At 39.1% G+C, this 15,639-nt stretch overlaps 1 protein-coding gene across 5 annotated transcripts in view; it reads left to right on the plus strand.

The window, feature by feature from the left end:
• Positions 1–15,639, plus strand: part of CCDC158 (coiled-coil domain containing 158) — an 83,038-nt gene that overhangs the window by 13,965 nt on the left and 53,434 nt on the right. For 4 of the 5 annotated variants that reach the window (XM_010838129.1, XM_010838128.1, XM_010838133.1 and 1 more), the window contains exons 2-8: positions 1,341–1,484; positions 5,301–5,518; positions 9,821–9,930; positions 10,044–10,371; positions 10,501–10,577; positions 11,496–11,606; positions 12,690–12,804. In XM_010838129.1, coding sequence (XP_010836431.1) covers positions 1,415–1,484; positions 5,301–5,518; positions 9,821–9,930; positions 10,044–10,371; positions 10,501–10,577; positions 11,496–11,606; positions 12,690–12,804 — 1,029 coding nt within the window. In that variant the 5' untranslated portion in view covers positions 1,341–1,414. The remainder of the gene's footprint in view (positions 1–1,340; positions 1,485–5,300; positions 5,519–9,820; positions 9,931–10,043; positions 10,372–10,500; positions 10,578–11,495; positions 11,607–12,689; positions 12,805–15,639) is intronic. The other variant, XM_010838132.1, reaches the window with a different exon arrangement.

Consider the following 15,639-nt stretch of genomic DNA (forward strand, 5'->3'; position numbering starts at 1 on the left):
TTTGTTGTTGGGGAGGGTTTGGGGGACTTTTCATGAGCAGAAAAGATTTTATACACATTTTATGATATTTTGTGGAAGTTTTGTATGGATGTGATCTATTTTTAATTATTTTCTGTTTATTTAGTGGACAGGACTATTGGTCTGAGAGAGCTGTCTTCCAGGCATTCTCTTTTATGGATGGTGGGGGAATATTAGGTGGGAGGGGTAGAAGGAGCACTGGCATATCTTGCTTCTTTTTGCTTCTGCTGGTTCCTAAAATTTCCCCTCTCATTTCCTTCTTCCCTTTACTGCCACATCTCCAGGGGAGACCATGTCTCCCCCGGAAACACTCTTCTCTGAGGCTGACACTCCTAGCGCCTGCCCACTTTCAAGCCCTAACTGCACAGCCAGAGACTATCACGTTCCAGCCTGTGCTTAGTAACCTGGCTCTTTTTGTTCACTTTCTGCAGGCCATTCTGTGCTTCCTCTCGGCCCTCTGCTCCTTTTCAGTCTCTTTAGCCTCTCCTTTCCCACTGTCCACACCCAGAGGCCTGTAGTGCTGGTTGGTAGAGTATGGGAGCACTTTTGGAAAAAAATTTCCCTCTGCTAACAGATAATTTGAAATCTGTGGCATTCTCTGTCTTCTGGGAATGCTAAAGGCTTGGAGCCCATGTGCTTTTATTTGTTTTTTTGTTGTTGTTGTTGATTTTATGGATATTCAGAGGATAAGGAGAAGATTTGGAATCAGGCCTCTACCAGTGTTCTTCAAACCCCAAAGCCCCCTCTTGGCCTAATTAAAATTATGAGCACTGTTTGATATCCAAGAAGTTTTTACCATTTATTGTGCTCACTCAGTTGTGTCCAGCTGTTTGTGACCCCATGGACTGTAGCCCAGCAGGCTCCTCTGTCTGTGATTTTCGAGGAAAGAATACTTGAATGGGTTGCCATGCCCTCCTCCATTACCTTTTATTAATGATTTCAAATTTGAATTTTCTTCATAATTTGTGACTTTTTACTGAGGAAGTGCCTTCTTTCATTATTTGATAATGTAACTTATGAGAGAGATATAAGAAGAGAAAAAACTCTACCTCAGATCAGAGTGCTAATAATTGTAGTAATTAAAAGTGTTTCTTATTTTCGGGTTGTCTTTAATAAACCACGTGGCCATTAAAATCAACAAGTTTTACAATAAGATTCTGTTCACTTACTAATTTTATGTAATAATAAAATATTTCTGTGTAAATATTTTCCTGGTGAAAACCTGTTATTAAATTTCAAATGTGAATATAGTCATTTCCTCCTCTGTGAACTTTTTTCACATTTTACCTTATTAATAAAGACTAAATCCCTGTCTTTTATAGATAAGAACTAAAAGAACTAAATAGGGAAGCATTCATATTTCAAGATCTCTAAGAAGAGGTAGCAAATATTTAATATGGAACAAAAACCTTGTGAACCCAAAAATGAACATCTTTTGCCAAGCAGTGGCATCCCATCCAATGCAGGTATGTGTTTTTTATAAAACGAAAATGGGAGAAAATTAGAACTAAGCAGCCTTCATAATATTCATTCAAGCCACTGTGTTTTAGTATGTTTTGGTTTAACTGTGCAGGTCACAGACCTTGTTCATGAATGATAACCAGATTATTTATAATTCTGCTTTATAAGGAAGAAGTTGTTTAATCTTTTAAAAATAGCATGTCTATTTTTTAGCATGTGTTCACATTATTTTCTGGTTTGAAGACTGTTTCCATGTTGAGGCACTTCCGCACATGCCGTTTCTCTAAATGCCTTCTCTTCCTTGGTCAGCCCCAGGCCCCAGTTCTGCATCATTTTGACTTCTTTTCCCTTACACCTCTCCCCGCCACATCCAATCAAGTACGACGTCCTGCTTTCTCTAGTCTCAGAAATGTCTCTTGAATGCATTTTACCTCTCCATTCCCATGGCTACTGTTCAGGCTTCCCATTGACTCTGATGAAAATTATGTCAGCAGATAGCAGACAGAAGACAGAAACAGGTGGAATAAATAGGTGGCACTTAATACAGAAAATTTATAACACAGGTGTTGAAAGAGCCAAAAAGGTTCACAGGAGATGAGAGAACGCAGAGATCAACCACAGCAGGAAGCTGCTACCAGCCTCTGGGCCAAAAGGACCCTGAGAATAGGAACTGTCATAAGATGTGGGTGGAAACAGGAGCTGGAACCACGGACTGGGTTGCCTGCTGGAGACGGACCTACCACTCACTGCCAGAAGCCCGTCTGAGGCAGGAGAGAGGAGAGTCCCTCAGCTTCTGTGAACATTGTGAACCTACCAGGAAATGTGCTGGGAATGGGGCATTGGAAGGATGGTCTCCACAGCATATGGCAGGGAAGGGACTCTGTGGCAGTCAGGCAGGTGACTGTACAACCCTGTCTGCTTTCCCTTCATGTCTCTCTCGTCTGAAAGAATGCAGCCAGAGTTCATTCTGAATTACAGGTCTGTTTTTCCACTGGTCTGCTTACAGACTTATCTTCACATGCTTATTGTGTAAAAGTTTCTGCTCCTTAGGATGCTCATGCCGTTGGCACCTCCATCTTACTAGATCCGTCCACCCTGCTCATTCCCCTTGCTCACCTCCCCACCTGCATGATATCCATCAGCCAGTGGGGGCATGGGCTTTTAGCTCATGGACTGTCACTCCCGCCCCAGGCACACCATCATCCTGCAGTGTCATTGTCCTCATGGATGACCATCTAAGGTCTCAGACTCATGGCTTCTGTACTCTAGTTACTCAATCATTTGATCTGTACAGCAAAAGGCAAAGGAGAAAAGGAAAGGCATACCCATTTGAGTGCTGAGTTCCAAAGAATTCCAGAGAGAGATAAGAAAGCCTTCTGCAGTGATCAGTGCAAAGAAATACAGGAAAACAATAGAATGGAAAAGACTAGAGATCTCTTCAAGAAAATTAGAGATACCAAGGGAACATTTCATGCAAAGATGGGCATGATAAAGGACAGGAGTGGTGTGGACCTAACAGAAGCAGAAGATATTAAGAAGAGTTGGCAAGAATACACAGAAGAACTATACAAAAAAAGATCTTAATGACCCAGATAATCACGATGGTGTGATCACTCACCTAGAGTCAGGCATCCTGGAATGCGAAGTCAAGTGGGCCTTTGGAAGCATCACTACGAACAAAGCTAGTGGAGGTATTGGAATTCAGTTGAGTTATTTCAGGTCCTAAAAGATGATGCTGTAAAAGTGCTGTGCTCCTTATGTCAGCAAATTCAGAAACTCAGCAGTGGCCACAAACTGAAGAAGGTCACTTTTCATTCCAGTCCCAAAGAAAGGCAATGCCAAAGAATGTTCAAACTACCATACAATTGCGCTCATCTCACATGGTAGCAAAGCAATGCTCAAAATTCTCCAAGCCAGGCTTCAACAGTACAGGAACCAGGAACTTCCAGATGGTCAAACTGGATTTAGAAAAGGTAGAGGAACCAGAGATCAAATCAATAATAGAAAAAGCAAGAGAGTTTCAGAAAAACATCTATTTCTGCTTTATTGACTTACCAAAGCCATTGACTGTATGGATCACAGCAAACTGGAAAATTCTTAAAGAGATTGGAATACCAGACCACCTTACCTGCCTCCTGAGAAATCTGTATGCAGGTCAAGAAGCAGGAGTTAGAACCAGACATGGAACATCGGACTGGTTCCAAATTGGGGAAGGAGTATGTCAAGGCTGTATATATTGTCACCTTGCTTATTTAGCTTATGTGCAGAGTACATCATGCAAAATGCCAGGCTGGATGAAGCACATGCTGGAATCAAGATTGCTGGGAGAAATATCAATAACCTCAGATATGCAGATGACACCACCCTCATGGCAGAAAGCAAAGAGGAACTAAAGAGCCTCTTGATGAAAGTGAAAGAGGAGAGTGAAAAGGCTGGCTTAAAACTCAACATTCAGAAAACGAAGATCATGGCATCTGGTCTCATCACTTCATGGCCAATAGATGGGGGAACAGTGGAAACAGATTTTATTTTGAGGGGCTCCAAAATCACTGCCAATGGTGACTGCAGCCATGAAAATTAAAAGACACTTGCTCCTTGGAAGAAAAGCTATGACCAACCTAGACAGCATATTACAAAGCAGAGGCATTACTTTGCCAACAAAGGTCTGTCTGGTCAAGGATGGTTTTTCCAGTGGTCCTGTATGGATGTGAGAGTTGGACCATAAAACTGAGCACCAAAGAATTGATGATTTTGAACTGTGGTACTGGAGAGGACTCTTGAGAGTCCCTTGGACTGCAAGGAGATGCACCCAGTCCATCCTAAAGGAAATCAATCCTGAATATTCATTGGAAGGACTGATGCTGAAGCTCTAATACTTTGGCCACCTGAATGGAAGAGCTGACTCTTGGAAAACACCCTCAGCTGGGAAAGATTGAAGGCAGGAGGCGAAGGGGACAACAGAGGATGAAATGGTTAGATGGTATTGTCGACTTGATGGACATGATTTTGAGCAAACTCTGGGAGTTGGTGATGGACAGGGAAGCCTGGTGTGCTGCAGTTCTTGTGGTCTCAAAGAGTTGGTCACGACTGAGCGACTGAACTGCTAACAGCTACTCACTTTCCTATCTTGGATCTTATTGCCAAAAACAGTTGGGCTTCTAGAATCCAGTCTGCTATCTTCTAGCACTCTCACTCTCTTATTCCTACAATACTTTTTTTTTTTTTCTGTCTGATAAAGGTAGTGGTTCTTAATTGGGACTCACACTGTACTTTTCCTGTTCCACCAGACCTGGAATCAGCCATTTGATAAGGAGCCCTGGTTCCTTTTAGTAGGAAATAGTAATCACACACCAGGATCTCGTGTGCCTGTTGCTACTGAAGTGACACTGTGTCTGGGAGTGTTCAGTGTCTTAAAATTGGGAATTAGATTTCTTTTTTTTAAGTTCATACTGAAAACTCGAATTCAGATACAGTACCATAGAGTTACTATACAAACAAACTAGTTACTATACATACTAGTTACTCATACATACTGAGTTACAATACAGGCTAGTTACTTCATAGTCATAGATGCTTCAAGGCTCATTCAACACAAGTATCACTTGATCACTAGCAAGTAAAACTTCCCCCTCCTTCCTATCCTGCTCCTCCTTTTTACCTTGTGCCCTTCTCTCTCAGAGCGACTATCACTTGTCTCTTTTCCCCATGAGACCTTGAGCTCCTGCAGGGTTCAGTAAGGGCATCACCTGGGATAATTGTTCACCACAAAATTATTTTATTATTCAGTTAATTAATTGGTTAATCAATTCTTTAATATTTAGGTTCTTCAAGTCCATTTTTTATGTCATCTATTCGTGGAACAATAATTGAAAACACATCTTCAACTGGGACTATAACACAAATTCCTTTTTTCCCTAAATATGAAGTGGAACTTGATTCTCATAGAAAAGTCATTCCTTACCCTGGAAAGGAACACATTGAGCGTGTTTTGGAAGAATATTCACATCAAGTCAAAGATTTGCAGAGAAGACTAAATGAAGTGAGTTGCAAATTGATTCTTTTGCTGTGCTCTTGGTGTAATCTTAGTGAAACTTGGATAGCTCAAAGTGTTATGCTTAATGACATTCAGCTATTATTATAATTAATAATTGGTTCAAGCCTGCTGTGCTGCTATCATGATAGCAGGTTTTTCTTTTCAAAGTGGTGGTAGGGGATCGGATTTTAGATGTGTGTGTATACGTGATAGCTAAATAGTGTTTAGAAATTAATGCATAAACACTTCAAGTGGACCTTATGTAGAATCAAGCTGGATTTAGTCAGCTTTACAACTGCATGTTGGATCTGAGCAGTCTATAGCTTAGAGTCAAACTTACACAGACGCCTTTATAATCTAACTTTTCCCTGTGCATTTTAGCCTCTTCTGCTACCTGCTCCTTATATATATCCTCCATTCTAGCAGTATCAAGCCACCTGCTCTTCCCTAGATGTACCATACAATTCTAGACCCTCATGCTTTTGCCAGATCATTGCCCCTTCTCTACCTGTCTACCTGGCAGTTCTTAGTCTCAGTCAAGACTCAGCTCAAGCGTTTTTCTCTGAAACCTTTCCTCTGGACACGGGTAGGCGTGATTTCCTCTGTACAGTTATTGCTCCTTGTGCACACGTCTGTTGTAGTATTTAGTGCTTTTTATTGTATTACCAGTGCATTGTTCTGTCTCATCAGACTGTGTAAACACTTAAGAATTCTACAAGTTTATTAAGTGCTGAAAAAGATGTATCACTGTGTTATGTACAGAGGATGCAAAGATGAATAAGATAGGACTCATAAGTTCATAGTCTCGAAGGGAGGTGGCATATAAACACTGACAATACTTTATGATAAGTACACTAATAGAGATGGATTGATGATAGATAGGTGGGTGAGGCACAGAAATACCAATGAGGAATAGAAACAATGCCTTAATTAATTTTCCACATCTGTCCTCTGGCAGAGTATGTGACACTTGACTGGCTCCCAATAAATTATTAATAGTTATATCAGTAAGTAAATAACAGGGTTATTTGGAGCCATAATATTTATCACAAACCTCCCATGTAACAGATATTATACTAGGTATTGGACATATAAAGACGGAAAAGATGTCTCCTTTTTATGTGCATGTTTACAGTCTCATGGCTGAGGTATTTAACGTAGAAAGTGATAGTGACAGGATATGCTTCAGTGGGGTAAGCACTGATGCTAAATCTAATCAATGCTTTATCTTACCTGCCTCTTCCACAACATTTGACACATATGACAGTTGTTTTCATCTTGAAGCACTCTTTTATCTTAGGTCTCTTGGAAGCACACTCTCCTAACTTTCCTCCAGCTCATTCTTTTTCAGTTTTCTTCTTCCAACAAAACCCTCCGTAGACTGTAATAGTGATTTCCATGGCTTCTGTTGCCGTGTATATGTCAGTGCCTGTTCAGTTTACACATCTGATCAGAACTCTTAACTGGTCTCCACACCCAGTTAGTGCACCTGTGTTCCTCCTGGGCGTTTCTGCTTGAAAGGTTTCTCAGGCTCCATAAACTCACCATTTCCAATTACACACCTGATTTTCCCCAAGCCTTTCTTCTAGCTTTGTGTGGTGCTACATTTATACAGTTGCAGAGGGCAAAAACCTGATTCATTCTTGATACCTCTGCATTTTCCCTGACATGCACTTTGCTGCCAAGTCTGTCCAGTGCACCTCATATATTTCTCAAATATGGTTTCATTTGCACTGTTACATTCCAAAGTTCAGACTATAGCCATCACCTGGACTATTAGAGAAAAAGATAGAGGGTCCCACCTTATAGTGGCTATATAAACACTGTGAACTGCAGAATCAGGTAGTAACCTTTTCTGCTTCCTTTGTTGTGTAGTTTTTGTTTTTCCTGTGGTTCCCAATTGCCTTTCTTATTCCTTTATACTATTTACCTTTATCATATCCTTATTAAAAAATTATCATATAGGTTTTCTATCATACCTTCCTTTAACCCAGGACTCTTTAGTTCTTTTGTCTAGTCTAGATGAGTTTTTTCTTAGGTCTGTTGTATAACTAAAAAAAGTTTAAAAAAATATATTTTCTTGAGATTATTATCACTACTTTCCTGGTTGGAGCCATGATTTCCAGGATTTATTATTTTCCTTTTTCTTCTTTCTTGATTTATTTCTTCATTTAGTCAGAACACATCTTTAGAAACTTTAAGAAAAAGTATATGGGACATACATTGTGTGAATTTTTTTCATCCTGAAAATGACTTAAGCTGGATAAAGTTGAAAGTTATTTTCTTTCAATCCTTTGAAAATATTGTGTGCTCTTGCAGAGACTGAGAAGATGTCTATCTGATTCTTGTTTCTTTGTAGATGATATTTTTTTTCTTAGTTGAGGTTCATCTTTGGAAACTTTAGGGTCTTTATCTCTGAAATTCCACTATAATGTACATAGGTGTAGATTTTCGTTTTTTTCATTCACTGTGCTAGCCCGAAAAGGGACTCAGTGGACCCTTTTGATCTGTAGATTTGTGCCTTTCAGTTCAGTTCAGTCGCTCAGTCATGTCCAACTCTTTGCAGCCCTATGGACTGCAGCACACCAGGCTTCCCAGTCCATCACCAACTCCTGGAGCTTGCTCAAAATCATGTCCATCAGGTTGGTGATGCCATCCAACCATCTCATCCTCTGTCATCCCCTTCTCTTCCTGCCTTCAATTCTTCCCAGCATCAGGTCAGTTCTTTGTATCAGGTGGCCAAAGTATTGGAGTTGCAGCTTCACCATCAATCCTTCCAATGAATATTGAGGACTGATTTCCTTTAGGATGGACTGGTTTGATCTCCTTGCAGTCCAAGGGATTCTTGAGAGTCTCCTCCAACACCACAGTTCAAAAGCATCAATTCTTCGGCGCTCAGCTTTCTTTATAGTCCAACTCTCACATCCATACGTGATTACTGGAAAAACTGGAAAAACCATAGCTTTGACTAGACAGACCTTTGTTGGCAGACGTCTCTGCTTTTTAATATGTTGTCTAGGTTGGTCATAGCTTTTCTTCCAAGAATCAGGCATCTTTTAATTTCATGGCTCTGAAGAATTAAATTTTTTTTTTCCTTTGACAGTTTCTCTGTTTTCTCAGTTCTCTCTTTTGGAAGCTCCTGTTGTCTAGGTTGAACCTCTAAATCTCTAATTTTTTCTTTCAAAAATTTTATCTACTTTTTCTACTTAAAGGGGCATTTCTTGACTTCCAACATTTCTATTGCAACTTTTTAGTTTTCAGTCGTATTTTTAATTTCCAGGAACCCTTTCTTCTCTGATCATAGTCCTATTCTTACTTTATAGCAAAAATGTCTTTCAAATTTCTCTCTAATACAAGTTTTTGGAAATGTTCTTCCACTGTTGCATTATCACTTTTTGTTTCTTTGGATATTTTTTTCTGGGTATTTTCTCATTTGTTTCATCTTGGTCTCTTTTTTATTTTGTAATCTTCCTTCAAGTGTTCAGTGGTTTTTGGCTTTTTGTTCATACTCAAGAATGAACAGTAGGGGGAAAAAAAAAACTGCTGGCAGTCTGTCTATGGGAAGAACTTGATGGCTTTACTTTGGGATAATTAGATGGGATGTCAACTGTTACTCTGGGAGACCTCTCAGTGCCTGATTTTAGAGATCTTTGTGAATTTCTTTGTAGTAGAACACCTTGATTTTTGAATAGTACTTATCTGCTGCCAAGTTTTTTAAGTCAGTTTGAGGTGGGGGTTGACTTTTCTGTATACACAATTTCAACCACTTCTATCCTCAGGAATAGAGTTTATTCCTGTCTCTTTCTTGAGCTATAAGTCAGATTTGTTCTAGAAATGATGCTTTGGTTATAAAGTAAGTGGATTGAAAGGGGTATTCCAAAAATCTATGTTAGAAATGATTAATTAGGCCCCAGACAGTGGTGAAGGGGGAACGAAGTACACATAAGAACAAACAATTGAGGGACTTCCTGGTGATCCAGTGGTTAGGAATCTGCCTTTCAGTGCAGAGCACATGGGTTTGATCCTTGGTCAGAGAACTAAGATCCCACGTGTTACGGGGCAACTATGCTGGCAAGCTGCAACTACTGAGGCCTCTGCTCTGGAGAGAAATTCACACACCACAGTGAAGAGCCCACGCGCCACAACTAAGGCTCAATGCAGCCAAATAAATATTAATAATTTCTTTAAAAAGACACAGAATTTTTTTTTAAAAAGTAAATGATTGGTATATAGATTTTTGGAAATTACTAGCTATAAGGAAATAGGTTCATCTGATGAAGACTAATTTGCAGGACACTTTTTTTCCAGAGCAATGAATTGCATGAGAAACAAAAGTTTTACTTAAGACAATCAGTCATTGATTTGCAAACAAAACTTCAAGAGATGCAGATGGAGAGAGATGCCATGGCTGACATCAGGTTGGGCTTCTTTACCTGAAATTATTTTAAAATTTTACTTTTTCTAGAGTAAAATCACTTGTGTGAATCTGAGTTTTATCAATATTATTTCTTTTCTTTCATTTATTTCATAGACGAAGGGAGAGTCAGTCCCAGGAGGATTTACGAAATCAGCTTCAAAATACAGTTCATGAACTTGAAGCTGCCAAATGCCTTAAGGACGATATGCTGAAAGATAGCAGCACACAGATAGAGCAGCTAAGAAAGATGATGCTTAGTCATGAGGGAGTGCTTCAAGAAATCCGATCAGTCCTAGTTGACTTTGAAGAAGCCTCAGGCAAGAAAGTATTTGAACATGACAGCATGTCTACCATCCACTCCCGAAACATGGCCTCAGCTATTAGTAAAGTCCTAAGAGAATTAGACACAGAGATTTCTTATCTTAAAGGGAGGATATTTCCAGTAAGTGGTGAGAACACTATGTCAATTTTATATTAAAATTCATTAAGACAATAGTATAAGGCATATAATTTTCTTTTCCAGGCTTTAGATTTACCAGTTCGTCAATCAATATTTCTTTTTTATAACCAGGTAGAGGATCAGCTTGAAGCACTGAAATCTGAATCACAAAACAAAATGGAACTACTTCTTCAACAACATCAAGATCGGTAGGTTTCTGGCTGAGGTATAGAAGATCATAGTGAAACTATAGCACAAGTCTACGATCTCTCATCAGCAATTCCAATATCTAAAAAGCTCTAAAACACAGATTTTTTTTTCCCCCCATAGATTTGTAGGAAACTCATGTTAATGAAAAATTTATTCTGACACTTATTTGAAAAGTAGGGAAGATGTCATTCAAGACTGTTGCAAAAGGTGTTTGAATTAGTGATGAGGCTCAACTCCCAGTCCAACATGGGCAAATGGGGATTCATAGCCAAGAAGCAGGGTGAGGGGGTCATTGGGTGGAAAATTACTAGGAGGAGGCATGGGGTGTGAGGTTCTCACTAAACTGACTTAGCAAAGTTCTTACTAAGCCTAGGCTTCTAAGTGCCAAGAGGCATCTGACTACAATTTGGTCAAGGTTAGATACTATGTCAGTTTTGTTGGCAAAACCTAATCTGAGCTAATGTTAAGCTTTTTATAGTCTTCATGATTTACTGTGAATATTTAAAAACTTACCATTGCATTAGTGATGTCTGGCTTCTGAGACACTTCCATAGATCTCTCTGGGGAAGTCACATGATACTTAATACTATTCTTTATTACCATCATAATATTTTTTAAAAATTCTGAATTCCAAAGCCTGACTGGCTCCCAAAGGATTTGGATAAAGGATTCTGTATCCAGCTTAAATACTTGTCATCAGTTCAGTTCAGTTGCTCAGTCGTGTCCGACTCTTTGCAACACCATGGACTGCAGCACGCGAGGCCTCCCTGTCCATCACCAACTCCCAGAGCTAGATACTTGTCATAAAAAGCTAAAACAAAATACCAAATGTGAGTGTTGAAAATCATTAATTTTTAGAATAATTCATTATTAGGCAAAATCTGTATCAAATAACTATCACCACATTCTTTCTATAGGATTGAACAATTAATAAGTGAACATGAAGCTGAAATAACAGGACTCACCGAGAAAGCTAGCAGTGCTCGGAGCCAAGCCAACAGTATCCAGAGTCAATTGGAAATCATTCAGTATGTGTGTCCTGGTGGTTTGAAGTTGATAGCTATTTATCTTCATTTTATTTTTTGATTTTTGTTCTAAGATCTTTTTTTTAAATGCTTAATAGTTGATTCTACAAGAAAGTGAAACTTTTGTAACATTCAAGTAAATGGAAAAGATTATTTAACATATAGATAATACTTTATAACCATATCAGAAGTATTATGGCAAGTATTTGGGCCTCTTGGGGTTTGGATGTTTTAATTTTTGTCTACATTTCAACTGATTGGATAAAACAAACACACACTATATATCTGTGTGTGTGTGTGTGTGTGTGTGTGTGTGTGTGTGTGTGTGTAGATGGGCTTCCCAGGTGGCTCAATAGTAAAGAATCTACCTGCCAATGCAGGAGACACAGGAAACATGGGTTTGATCCCTGGGTCAGGAAGATCCACTGGGGGAGGAAATGGCAAGCCATTCCAGTATTCTTGCCTGGAAAATCCCATGGACAGAGGGTCCCAGAGGCTATAGTCTATGGGGTCACAAAGAGTCATACATGACTGAGTGACTGAGCATGCACATGTGTGTAAATATATATAAATTATACATATAAGTCAATGGGTTTGCAAGGAGTCAGACATGACTTAGTGACTAACAACATACAAATAATTTTATAATTTGCATTCCCATGTTGAAACTTTTTATATGGACATTTTCAGTCATACAGAGAGAAAATTGTAAAATGAACTCCTGTGTATGCATCATCTATGTTTAACAGTTAACATTTTGAACTTAAGGTTTTAGTAACCAATTTGAAAGATAAAAGACTAGTGGCTATATTAAATAATTAGTGAAAGTACCTAAAAGCTAGAGCGCCCTTAGGTATCACACTTACTCTTAGTTCGCTAATTGCCCTTGTTGTTCAGTTGCCAAGTCATGTCCAATTCTTTGTGACCCTGTGGACTGTTGCACACCAGGCCACCATCTCCCGGAGTTAACCCAAGTTCATGTCCACTGAATCAGTGATGCCATCCAACCATCTCATCCTCTGTCATGCTCTTTTCCTTCTGCCTTAGATCTTGTTTGCTCTTATTCCCTCTTTAAACCCTTCTTAGAGAGCAAGCAAGAAACCAAAACTCAATGTATATGCGCCAACTCAGTGACCTGGAATCTACTGTTTCTCAACTACGTTCTGAATTAAGGGAAGCCAAAAGGATGTATGAAGACAAGGTGAGTTTAAATTTTGCTCTTCTGCTTCCAGAGACTATTATACACAGAATCAATTAGATAGTTTTTAATGGTTTATTTGAAAATGAGGAATCAAAGCAACCATTTAAGATTAAAAGCAGTTTATAAGATGGATGCTAAATATCTACATGTTAAATTATAAACAGTGTTTGCCCAAATCAGTTTGTTCTTAGAAAAGTTTCCTGCATACTTCAAGTTTCTAAAAAATTAAAGGATAACATCATTTAAATTACTGCTACAGTGTTTAGCTTTTGCAAGTACTTGGCACCAGCTGATCTCCCCCTCCCACTGAATACTTTAGGCTATTTCTTTCCTTACTTCAATTCCCCCTTATTAATCATTGTGAAGCTTACAAACTGAATTCACTTCAAGATTACTCTGAATAAAAAATAATTAGCAAGCTAAATCTTTATCTCTTACCACACGGTTCCTATTAAAACTAGACATTAATTAATATTTACTACAGTATTCTGTTCTCTCAGTTTCCATAGCTAAAAAGAAACTGTTTTCATTATCAACCAATCTTTTGGAGCTTAGGTTTTTGTTGATTTCAAGGACACAAAATGGGATCCTGTTTTGTGAATACCACCTTTCACCTCCAACATGCCCTAGTTTGGAAGATAAATCCTTTAGATAATCATCCTACCTGTAAGAGAACCTCAGGTCTAACCCCTTATAGCCAATTTTTTTACTCCTTAGTTGATTGGGAAAAAACAGAGTATAAGAAAGCTGACAGATTTTCTTTATAACATAATCCAGTTCTACAGGGTAATGGTACAAGGGGAAAAGCTCCTTATGGGAAGAGGCAGTTGAAAAATTGCAGCACTAATTCTTCCAGATATTTTCCTGCCTTTGGGCAACCCCTCCTTTCATTATCACTGTCACCCCTGTGCTGGTCACAGGAGGGGGCTCTTTCTCCTCGGTTCTCTAGTTCAGGACTTCAATTTTAGTTAGTTGTTGCAGAGCTAAAAGTAGGATAGAAAATTTAGACATGATCTTGCTATAAAGGTCTAAACAATAAAGAGTAACATGAAACTGTATAATCTCAGTTTTGAGATTTGGATCCTCTACAGGGGCTTTCAAACATTTTTGATCTCTACCCACACCAAGAAATCTAGTTTTCCATATGATCTAGTGCACGCAGATACAATCGAAGTACACTTCACAAAACAATACTTACGACACTGGCTTTTTTTCTTCTCTTCAGATACTGATTTGACGCCCACTAAAATTGATTTCACGTTTTCCTGGTGGGTTGCATTGTGAACAGCACTGCTCTCGAAAACCTCTTCCTTAGCTCTTGGCCTTGATTCTTCTGGGGGGTCATTTCAACCACTGCCACCTAGAAGTAGCCTTCAGGAGCCTTAGACTTCTTAAAGGCTAAATCCAAGAAACAAAAGCCCAGACAGACATATTTGTTCTTTCCTGCTTCTCTGAGGCCTGCCTTTTGTGTTCAAGTTCAGGATGGACTTTTGCCCTGAAGATGGAGAACAGGAATATCCACCCCATTCTGGGCAGATCAAGCCTATACAATGACTGATATTCATCATACTCAACCCATTCTGAAAAGATTTAATTTTCATTGTTTATTGACAAACCCTTTGAAAAGCCACAAAATACTAAATACTAAGACTTGACTCACCTCTCTATCTTACATAATTTGAAATTAACATAGCTTTCCATTTGTAATGTTGCTTGGAAACAGCCTCTTCATAAGCTGTCACCCAATTGTTTGCTAATCTGCATGTTTCTGATGTATAACACTGTGCTGATCAACCTAAGTTTGGGCATGGTAGGAGATGTTAACAAATACTGACATCTTAATGGTACAAAAATAGTTTTTGTTTTTATAAACACCTCTCTCTTTAGCATTGTAGAAGCATTAGCCCCAGATAAATGACTGAAACCTTTTATATGAGGGTTTTGAGGTCATATAGATACAAACATAATACTAAAATCATTGTCTTACCTTGCTCTATTGTAAACAGTTGATCATGAAGAATTTTTACAGTCTTAAACAGTCAACATTATTGGAAAAAAGGGGGGCATATTAGTTTAATTAATTTTAATCCAGATCACTGAGACTTTTAGTAAAACGTATTAAGCCTAATCGAGTTGGCACCTAGGATCTCTATCAGATCAGATCAGATCAGATCAATCACTCAGTCATGTCCGACTCTTTGCGACCCCATGAATTGCAGCACGCCAGGCCTCCCTGTCCATCACCAACTCCCAGAGTTCACTCAGACTCACGTCCATCGAGTCAGTGATGCCATCCAGTCATCTCATCCTCTGTCATCCCCTTCTCCTCCTGCCCCCAATCCCTCCCAGCATCAGAGTCTTTTCCAATGAGTCAACTCTTCACATGAGGTGGCCAAAGTATTGGAGTTTCAGCTTTAGCATCATTCCTTCCAAAGAAATCCCAGGGCTGATCTCCTTCAGAATGGACTGGTTGGATCTCCTTGCAGTCCAAGGGACTCTCAAGAGTCTTCTCCAACACCACAGTTCAAAAGCATCAATTCTTCGGTGCTCAGCCTTCTTCACAGTCCAACTGTCACATCCATACATGACCACAGGAAAAACCGTAGCCTTGACTAGATGAACCTTTGTTAGCAAAGTATTGTCTCTGCTTTTGAATATGCTATTTAGGTTGGTCATAACTTTCCTTCCAAGGAGTAAGCGTCTTTTAATTTCATGGCTGCAGTCACCATCTGTAGTGATTTTGGAGCCCAGAAAAATAAAGTCTGACACTGTTTGCACTGTTTCCCCATCTATTTCCCATGAAGTGGTGGGACCGGATGCCATGATCTTCATTTT

This window comes from Bison bison, unplaced genomic scaffold (assembly GCF_000754665.1).
Source record: "Bison bison bison isolate TAMUID 2011002044 unplaced genomic scaffold, Bison_UMD1.0 scf7180017864092, whole genome shotgun sequence".
NCBI lineage: Eukaryota > Metazoa > Chordata > Mammalia > Artiodactyla > Bovidae > Bison > Bison bison.